This window comes from Oncorhynchus keta, chromosome 10 (genome assembly GCF_023373465.1).
Source record: "Oncorhynchus keta strain PuntledgeMale-10-30-2019 chromosome 10, Oket_V2, whole genome shotgun sequence".
In the NCBI taxonomy this organism is placed as follows: domain Eukaryota; kingdom Metazoa; phylum Chordata; class Actinopteri; order Salmoniformes; family Salmonidae; genus Oncorhynchus; species Oncorhynchus keta.
In genome coordinates, this window is record NC_068430.1 from 18,152,200 (window position 1) to 18,162,632 (window position 10,433).

The window sequence follows — 10,433 nt, forward strand, 5'->3', positions numbered from 1 at the left end:
TTGTCTGTTTGTGTAGTTTGGGTTGCCAGGGTGGAGACTCTTGTGACCCAAAAAACAAAGGACCCAGTCTTAAACCATGACTGAAAGGTACCAATTCCCCATATACTGCAAGAATGATTGCCGTGCTCTAGTACTTCTGTAGAAGCAGTCGCCCTGTATAGGAAAACCACCCTGTCACCCACTAGCGATTGAAAATGAAAAACAGACACGCAAATATATACGAAAACCACAGTCTTCCTGTACTCTCTGACATAATCCACTAATGTTTGTGTTGCAGGGGCGGACTGGGACTGAAAATCATCCCTGGCATTTTTAACACACCAGGCCCCCGTTATTAGCCAGCTCAGGATAATTTTGCGCTAAAAGCCCAAGTTAGACAGGCCCACTGGGCTAGAAATTGACCTTCCCATCTGACATTTGCCCGAAATGCCAGATGGGCAGTCCTCCCCTGTGTGTGTCACTTTACTCTTCCTGTTGTCTACAATGGCGCCAGCCACATACCTGGAATCAGCTCTCCAAACCCTGACCATAATGTGGGAAACCCTACGTCAGGATCCAGGGCCGTTTTCCTCCTACTCCCAGTCCTACTATTATTCCTCAGACATTATATTATTTTTAAACATATATACACTACCGTTCAAATGTCCTTGTTTTTTTAAAGAAAATCATTTTTTTTTGTCCATTAAATAACATCAAATTGATCGTAGCTGGAAACAGCAGATTTATTATGGATTATCTATATAGGCGTACAGAGGCCCATTATCAGCAACCATCACCCCTGTGTTCCAAGGGCACGTTGTGTTAGCTAATCCAAGTTTATCATTTTAAAAGGCTAATTGATCATTAGAAAACCCTTTTGCAATTATATTAGCACAGCTGAAAACTGTTGTTCTGATTAAAGAAGCAATAAAACTGGCATTCTTTAGACGAGTTGAGTATCTGGAGCATCAGCATTTGTGGGTTTGATTACAGGCTCAAAATGGCCAGAAAAACACCAGTCTCAACATCAACAGTGAAGAGGCGACTCCTGGATGCTGGCCTTCTCGGCAGAGTTCCTCTGTCCAGTGTCTGTGTTCTTTTGCCCATCTTAATCTTTTATTTTTATTGGCCAGTCTGAGATATGTATTTTTCTTTACAACTCTGCCTAGAAGGCCAGCATGCCGGAGTCGCTTCTTCACTGTTGACGTTGAGACTGGTGTTTTGCGGGTAATATTTAATTAAGCTGCCAGTCGAGGACTTGTTTGGGTGTAAAGCAAGGAGAGACACAGAGAGAGAGACTGTGTGTGTGTATATTTGTGCCTGGCGCTTTCTGATCACAGGAGAAGAGAGTGGGATGAGGGTGCAGCTATAACACTGGATGAATGTATGAAACCAGAACCATGCACCACGAAACACAAACACACACACAAACCACGTTCTATGGTATCTGCCTTAAGGAAATGAGGCATGGGTTATAGCTTCCACACGGAGTTGTGCCTGTCTCTTCACACCACTCTCATCTCCCAATCTTTCTCCCTCCCTCCCTCCCTCTCTAATGTAATATTCACTGCTCATTGTTATCTCAGCTGTGACAGCTCATCTACAGTAGTTAATTTGGCTATCAGAGAGATGGGGAGCTAAGTGTGTCTCCTTTTCTGTGTGCTTCCTCTACCGCAGCAGTCTGCTCAGGGATCAATGGTTTGGTAAACCGCCATCATACCGCAAGAGGAATTTGGTGTTGCTACGGTAAAGATGACTTGTCTGAGAAGAGAGTGCAGCCTGGGTTAGAGTTAGGTAGTCAAGTATCGTGACGCATGTGCTCACAGACACTTAAAGGTCTGTCTATTTCAGAATGTTCTCTTTTCTGGTGCCCTTCTATGACACTGAAGTGCTGGAACTTTCTGTATCACTTCACTTACATGATTAGGGTTGTGGGGAAAGTTGAGTAAAGGTTGAATGTATGTGGTGTATAGGCTACAGTAAAAGGCCTGAATCTGTTTGCGGTGTTTCTGGGGTGACACTGCAGCCTCGGATGACACTGTGTTTTCCCATGGAGGGGTTCTAGAATGTTCCCTAGCTGTGTGAAGTGTAATCTACTGGTCTGTGCTGTGTCTGGAAGTATGTGTTTAGAGGTCTCCTCTGTACCTCTTGTAAAGCTAAACCACCATGCCGCTCAGACAGTTAAGGTCAGACAGTTGTCCAGTCAAAACAGGACAGGCCGTGTGTGTGTGTGTGTGTGTGTGTGTGTGTGTGTGTGTGTGTGTGTGTGTGTGTGTGTGTTTGAGAGTGAGTGGAAACTCCTGTGTCCGTGTGTTTCTGAAAGTTAGCACCCTCTGCTGTTTAGAGTGATAGCAGCCGAATGAGGGGAATCGTCATGAAACCATCCGAGAGGAAGTCAAGGTGTCCTCGGGTCTAAGTCAATATGACTGCTCTCTTTCTCAACTTTGTTGAGAAACGTCCACTTGCGTGTGTGTCAAAGGCTGAGAGCATCTGCTCCTCCGCCCGCTGTGACATCCCCCTGAGTGATCACATGACCTTCCCTGTCTGATCCTGTCAACGTGAGAACAACACCAACATCTCATGTGTGAGCCATGTCATGTGCACTTTCCCTGACTGTGGATGTTCCTGGGAGCCCTGTGGGTCTGGTTGTGGGTCTTCTCTCCTGGTTCACTTCCTCTGTCCCTGAGCTCTGTGTGGGTCTTCTCTCCTGGTTCACTTCCTCTGTCCCTGAGCTCTGTGTGGGTCTGGCTGTGGGTCTTCTCTCCTGGTTCACTTCCTCTGTCCCTGAGCTCTGTGTGGGTGTGGTGGGCCTTGGACCGGCAAGGGTGAAGGGTCAGTATTATTCTACTACTCCATTGTCACTCTCTCTTCTATAGGAATACACAAGGGGGGGGGGCACTATATTTAGCAGCTAGCAAACATTAAGACACAAACACAGGAATTCCTGAGAGATTTGATTGTTTTCCAGAACTAAGAAGTAGTGAAGGAGGATTTTTCAACGGTGACCCTTGAATCCACCACCACATTCCTCCAAGCACATCTGTATTCAGACAGATATAGGCCTATGTGTGAGGCAGGTGTGCGTCTTCAACGTGCTTCTCTATGCCAAATAGCAAGCTATAGGAATATGCACACTATCTGCAGACATTGTGTTGCACATAATACAGTAATAATGCTGTGCCAATCCTCTAGCTTCTGTGTCACAGGGATTGTCATGCTGTTTCAAGGTATTTGGGGGCACCAGGTAGTCTAGCGGTTTAAGAACATTGGACTAGTAATTGAAGGGTTGCTGGTTTGAGTCCCCGACCTGAATAGGTTAAAGATCTGTTGACGTGTCATTGAGCAAGGCTCCTGTAAGTCACTCTGGATTACAGCGTCTGCTAAATGACTCAACTGTAAACTGTCTTTGTGTTAAAGTGGTGTTTAGTCTCGTGGTCCTTTAGAAATAATCAGTTTCTGACATTTAGACCAGTTTGCCCAAACTCCCTCTGCATTCTCCCTTCATTAACTCTAACTCTTATGTCAAGATGAACACACACACATTAAACCCTGCCATGGAAAGGTGCCGCACACACACTCAACACACAACAAACATAACTCTCCACCCAAGAAGATGTCCTTATTCATATTCATGGAGGAGGAGAGGAGCAGAGTGAAGAAATGAGAGACAACATCCTGTTCAGAATGATCCTGCTCCCTGTCTCTGCTTATGCAAGCAAAGATATGCTGCACACACACAATTGACAAGACGACTGTACTGAATGAAGCAGACACACTCCCCTCACGCCCTGAGGACTCCCATACATAAATGTATCATTCTCGATCCATCTCTTTTTCTCTCGGTCTTCCCCTCTTATCTCTCTCTCTCTCTCTCTCTCACTCACTCACTCACTCACTCACTCACTCACTCACTCACTCACTCACTCACTCACTCACTCACTCACTCACTCACTCACTCACTCACGCACACAACCGAGTCAATCACCACCTTCCGGAGACACCTGAAACCCCACCTCTTTAAGGAATACCTAGGATAGGATAAGTAATCCTTCTCACCCCCCCCCTAAAAGATTTAGATGCACTATTGTAAAGTGGCTGTTCCACTGGATGTCATAAGGTGAATGCACCAATTTGTAAGTCGCTCTGGATAAGAGCGTCTGCTAAATGACTTAAATGTAAATGTAATGTCCCAGAAGAATAGAGTGAAAAGGAGGAGAAGAAGCCAAATAGCATCAGAGGATGCATCTAGAAATAACCCAGTCAAACTCTGTGTGGCTCAGCAACCATGCCTCCACTCTTCCCTCCTCATCTCTCCTTCTCTCCCCCAACCTCATGATGAGCGAGTCTCAAGATGAGTCCTACAGTCACACTGCATGGGGGAGGTGGAGGTTTGTGCTTTTCCGTGTCTCTAGCAGTGGGAGAGATTGGAGATTGGATGGGTGGAGGGAGGAGAAGAGGAGAGGATGGGTGGATGGAAGGGAGGAGGAGGATGGGGGAAGGAAGAACAAATGCAGGAGAAGGGGGAGGGGAGGGGAGGGAGGGAGGACAGGTGGGGGGGAAGGGGGAGGGAGGATGAATGGATGGGTGGAGAAGAATGGAGGGGATAAGTGGAGGAGGAGGAGGAGGGATGGAGGACAGGTTGTGGGGAGGGAGGGAGGATGAGGAGGGGAGGAAGAGGATGGCTTGTGGGAGGAGGGCAGGAGGATGTGAGGAAAGAGGAGTAGGGCAAGGAAGAGAATGAGAGGGGGGAGGGGAGAGGGGAGAGGGAGACAAAAATGAAGAGTCACGCAACATTCTATAAATGTTATAGCCCAATAGGCAATGTCCAGAAGCCGTGTGTGTGTGTGTGTGTGTGTGTGTGTGCTTGAGAGTGAGTGGAAACTCCTGTGTCAGTGTGTTTCTGAAAGTTAGCACCCTCTGCTGTTTAGAGTGATAGCAGCCGAATGAGGGGAATCGTCATAATATAATATATAATAATATATGCCATTTAGCAGACGCTTTTATCCAAAGCGACTTACAGTCATGTGTGCATACATTCTACGTATGGGTGGTCCCGGGAATCGAACCCACTACCCTGGCGTTACAAGCGCCATGCTCTACCAACTGTGCTACAGAAGGACCACGATGAAACCATCCGAGAGGAAGTCAAGGTGTCCTCGGGTCTAAGTCAAAATGACTGCTCTTTTTCTCAACTTCCCCCTGTATTGCAGTTCCTGTTTCTCACACAGCCTGTTGTCTGTCTCTCTCTGTGTGTTTCAGCAGAATGAGGTCAAAGAGGAACAGGAAGGAGGACCCAAGGCTCTGTCAGAGAAAGAGGTGCGTGCCAGGATAGAGGACTACAACTCTAACGTCTCAGAGAATGGCATGAAACTGGTGAGTGCTACAACACGTTACATATACACATGGGTACTAGTGTGAAGTATTCAATCTGATTTTACCAAAATTGACACACAGGCATCTTACTCTCTCTCACTCTCTCTCGCACTCAGGCTGCTGATGGTTTGTACACTGGCTTCATTAAGGTCCACCTCAGGCTGAGTCGGCCAGTCACGGTGCTTGGTGTGGAGGGTGCGGGATTAGAGGAACTGTCAGGCAAGCCAGACAGACGCGGTCGACCAATGACGGTGTCAGAGGGCCAGGAGGGAGAGGGAGCGGGGTTGAGTGACAAGCGGACGTCGTTCTACCTTCCCAGTGACTGTGTGAAGCAACTCCACATCAGTAGTACTACCACAGTCAGGGAGGTCATACAGGGCCTGCTGAAGAAGTTTATGGTGCTGGATAACCCACGCAAGTTTGCCCTGTACAGACAGACACACCGCGATGGACAGGGTGAGTAATATACACATATACTTTCTGGTCCTACTGAGTGTAGGTCTGAAGATATCTGATAATATGCTAATAGCCTGGATGTGGAACCTGATGTGTCTTTCCTTTGCTGTGTGTCTAAGTAGATCTGTTCCAGAAACTTCCTCTGGTGGAGTGTCCTCTCTGTCTGAGACTGGTGGCAGGGCCAGACCCTGAGCTGCTCAGCTTTGTCCTCAAGGAGAATGAGACCGGAGAGGTGGAGGTAAGACAAACACAAACACACACACACACACACACACACACACACATACACATATGCACACATACTGTGTGTCCTAAAACCATTCTCTTTAATATCACTAATACATCTCTCTCTCTCGCTCTTCCTCTCAGTGGCATGCGTTTTCAGTTCCTGAGCTGCAGAACTTCCTGGTGATTCTGGAGAAGGAGGAGACTGAGCGTGTGCGATTGGTGGAGCAGAGATTCACAGCTTACCGACAGAGATTGCAGAAGGCACTATGCGAGCATCAACCCTGATCCCTCACCCTTGATCCCTCATCCCTAATCTCTCACCCTGACCCTTCAACCCTCACCCTTCTGTTGACCCAGGGAGAGACAGGAGACCACTGAAGCTCACAGACTACTATTCTCCCCTCGTTACACGGTCAGCCCCCCTCCATGGAAAGGGAAAAGGGGACTGATTTAAAGGGTGAGTGGGCAGGATTCTGGAACATAATCAGTGTTTCCCTGGGAGGTGAAAGACACGATGAACGGACGGACCCTCTGGGCTCAGATATCTCATTTTGGTCTGACAATGTGACCTGATGGGCCTCCTAATGTTACATTGAATCTCAGTTTGGTCTGACAATGTGACCTGATGGGCCTCCTAATGTTACATTGAATCTCAGTTTGGTCTGATTATGTTTTTAAGATTATACTGCTGCTGCTGCTACTGCAAGTGTTACTTATTTACTTACTTATGTATTTACTAAGGCATGAGTTTCACCCTGCTCTATCTGCCCCAGCGCCCCTGCATAAAGATTCAGATGGACTAGAACAGACATTACCATTCAAAACAACGCTCCATGGTTGATGGATCATTGGGAATGTTCCATTACTTGATGTTTACGATATCAACTCTCAGGTTGTCCCTGCATGCCTTCTGTCCAGGGTCGAGGGTAGGTTAGAAGGGTAGGAGACGGGTGGGTATGCTTGGGTTGGGAAGTAGGGTTGAGATGCTGGGGTAAAGCTATGTTCGTCTTCATCTTCAGACTCCTCTCATATCAGTCCCAGGGATGTACACCAGTGTTTCTCATAGAACTGCTCTGCTGAGCTAAGGAGGCAACAGAAGAAGACCTGAGCTCTCTATCCTAATTTATTTATCCAGCGCTGAAATAACCCCTCTATCTCAGGCGGCTAACTTTCACTTAATCCTGCATCTCCATCTACCTGGGTAACCATGCTAGTGTGGGAGGTGTTGTGCAGATAGATGTGTATATCATAAATAGATGCTATTCCCATAGACACTAGTCTCTTCAGATAGCCATTGAGTACCCTGACTACATTCACATAAACAGAGACATATGTCTTCTGTACCTGTTATTCATTCACCCATGCTACAGAAGCTGTCTTCTGTACCTGTTATTCATTCACCCATCCTACAGAAGCTATGTCTTCTGTACCTGTTATTCATTCACCCATCCTACAGAAGCTATGTCTTCTGTACCTGTTATTCATTCACCCATCCTACAGAAGCTATGTCTTCTGTACCTGTTATTCATTCACCCATCCTACAGAAGCTATGTCTTCTGTACCTGTTATTCATTCACCCATCCTACAGAAGCTATGTCTTCTGTACCTGTTATTCATTCACCCATCCTACAGAAGCTATGTCTTCTGTACCTGTTATTCATTCACCCATCCTACAGAAGCTATGTCTTCTGTACCTGTTATTCATTCACCCATCCTACAGAAGCATACCGTATGTAAACAATCAGTAGATTCCTTCATTGCATGAATCGTCTGCTGGAGTTTAAAGCATTTTCAAACAGTTGATGTTTTGACTCTTCATATACTCTTCACCCTTCCCTCATCAATAACCTCTGGCCTTTATCTCCTGAACCCTAACCTGGAAATGTACATTTCTCCTGATGGAAGACTGCTTTGCTGCTGTTCCCAGTGTCTGTGCATATGTATATATGTAAACATTGGAGGACAAATTATTATTATTGATTATAACTATTGTTAGTTGAATTGGTGTGTGCGTCTGGGCTGAAGATAAAAGTATAAATGTTATATGATAGTTCATATCTATGTATTCCAGTCAGTCTCTCTCCTCGTCCAAAAGCACATGCCTTCCTGATGCTGAGCCCCTTCATCAAGCCTATTTTATTCCTGCCCTCACAGGGCTTATAGAAGCCACACAAACAGATCTGAGACCAGACTACATGTCAACCATAAGATTGTGTGTGTGTGTGTGTGTGTCTTTGTGTGCTTACATCTGCGTGTGTGTTATTTATTTTATGGTTCACCCCCTTCGGCTTGGTGTTAAGTGTCAGAGGATGTGGGCAATCAATGCTTTCCAATAATCTCTTAGTTTGGTTTATCTGAAGAATCAGATGTGTATATAGATATCTGTAAAGAAAATGAAGAATTAAATAAATGTCATCCTTTAATGAGTCTCTCTCGTCTCCTTTATGAGTTCATTCTCACTGTTTTCTGTTCCGGAAAGTCCCCTGGGTACACTCATATCATACCTCATGTGTGCTGTTCACTCTGTGCTGCTGTCCCTGTTTATGTCGTCGCCAGGCCAGCTTCCTCTCTGTCGGTGGTGGTTCTGCAACTCCCCAGAGTTCAACCAGCTCCTTCTAAAAGGCCTCTTTTAGTTTCCTTTCCATGAATTAAGAGTCCCAAATGGTTTCCTGTCTGCTCCAGAGGTGTGCTCATTCAAAAGCAGAGTTGGAGAGAAAGTCAACTGTATTATTTATACTATAGATAAGTATATATTTTTTGTGTGTTCGCGGTAACAGAAGAAGTGCGCTTTGCGCCTCAAATATTTTGTGTATGGAATGTTTTGTGTATGGTATGTTTTGTGTATGGAATGTTTTGTGTATGGAATGTTTTGTGTATGGAATGTTTTGTGTATGGATTGTTTTGTGTATGGAATGTTTTGTGTATGGATTGTTTTGTGTATGGAATGTTTTGTGTATGGATTGTTTTGTGTATGGATTGTTTTGTGTATGGAATGTTTTGTGTATGGAATGTTTTGTGTATGGAATGTTTTGTGTATGGAATGTTTTGTGTATGGAATGTTTTGTGTATGGATTGTTTTGTGTATGGAATGTTTTGTGTATGGAATGTTTTGTGTATGGAATGTTTTGTGTATGGATTGTTTTGTGTATGGAATGTTTTGTGTATGGAATGTTTTGTGTATGGAATGTTTTGTGTATGGATTGTTTTGTGTATGGATTGTTTTGTGTATGGAATGTTTTGTGTATGGAATGTTTTGTGTATGGAATGTTTTGTGTATGGAATGTTGTGTATGGATTGTTTTGTGTATGGAATGTTTTGTGTATGGAATGTTTTGTGTATGGAATGTTTTGTGTATGGATTGTTTTGTGTATGGAATGTTTTGTGTATGGAATGTTTTGTGTATGGAATGTTTTGTGTATGGATTGTTTTGTGTATGGATTGTTTTGTGTATGGAATGTTTTGTGTATGGAATGTTTTGTGTATGGATTGTTTTGTGTATGGATTGTTTTGTGTATGGAATGTTTTGTGTATGGAATGTTTTGTGTATGGAATGTTTTGTGTATGGAATGTTTTGTGTATGGAATGTTGTGTATGGATTGTTTTGTGTATGGAATGTTTTGTGTATGGAATGTTTTGTGTATGGATTGTTTTGTGTATGGAATGTTTTGTGTATGGAATGTTTTGTGTATGGAATGTTTTGTGTATGGATTTTTATAGCAGGGCGCCTCTTAAAGGGGTTATCTCTTGGGTTGCCATGAAGTGGATGCAGATGATATACCTGAAGCAGGAGGTGAAGTGATTGGTGAACGTTGACTGACCTGTATAGTGGATGGAGTAAGGAAACCCACTTCGTCCATGGTATTGTTTTTTGATGAGTTAGGCTTTATGAGATAACCTGTAAGAGCTTTTGTGCATGAGAATATCGTATGCCAGTTGAGGTTATATGCTGAAACTGTGGTGGTGAGCATGCATGCGCCTGTGTCCCTGGATAGCCTTGTTAGTGTGAAGGAGACAGAGGTTGTTTGGAGCTGGTGAGAAGAGTGGAAGAAGCGAGTGGCGTTGAAGGCGCAATGGTAATTGAGACTGCACCAATGATTGTTTTTTTTCCTCAGCAATTTGAGGATCCTGATATATTTAATGATGGTATTTATGAATAGACAAAGACATCAATCACGTGACACCATTCATTCCTATGTGAAAACTTAATAGCACATTGAAGCCAAATTAAGTCAGTTAAGTCGGCGTCTCATGGAGAAATAACATGCGCAGTTTGAGCTACTCCAGGAAGTGATGTTCCAGGCTAGCTCTGTGCTGCCTCCTCTCATTGAGTAATGTTGCTTTCAAGACAACTGGGAACTCAAAAAAGGCCGGAAAGTCTGAGATCTAGAAAGATGCCA

The 10,433-nt window shown here is 44.6% G+C and overlaps 1 protein-coding gene across 4 annotated transcripts in view; it reads left to right on the forward strand.

Moving 5' to 3' along the window:
* rassf5 (Ras association domain family member 5) overlaps positions 1 to 8,465 on the forward strand; it is a 54,149-nt gene extending 45,684 nt beyond the window's left edge. For 2 of the 4 annotated variants that reach the window (XM_052526602.1, XM_035777247.2), the window contains 4 exons: positions 5,239 to 5,352; positions 5,469 to 5,808; positions 5,931 to 6,046; positions 6,178 to 8,465. In XM_052526602.1, the coding sequence (XP_052382562.1) occupies positions 5,239 to 5,352; positions 5,469 to 5,808; positions 5,931 to 6,046; positions 6,178 to 6,321 (714 nt within the window). In that variant the 3' untranslated portion in view covers positions 6,322 to 8,465. The remainder of the gene's footprint in view (positions 1 to 5,238; positions 5,353 to 5,468; positions 5,809 to 5,930; positions 6,047 to 6,177) is intronic. The other 2 variants (XM_052526603.1, XM_035777248.2) reach the window with 1 other exon arrangement.
* The last annotated feature ends 1,968 nt before the right edge of the window (positions 8,466 to 10,433 follow it).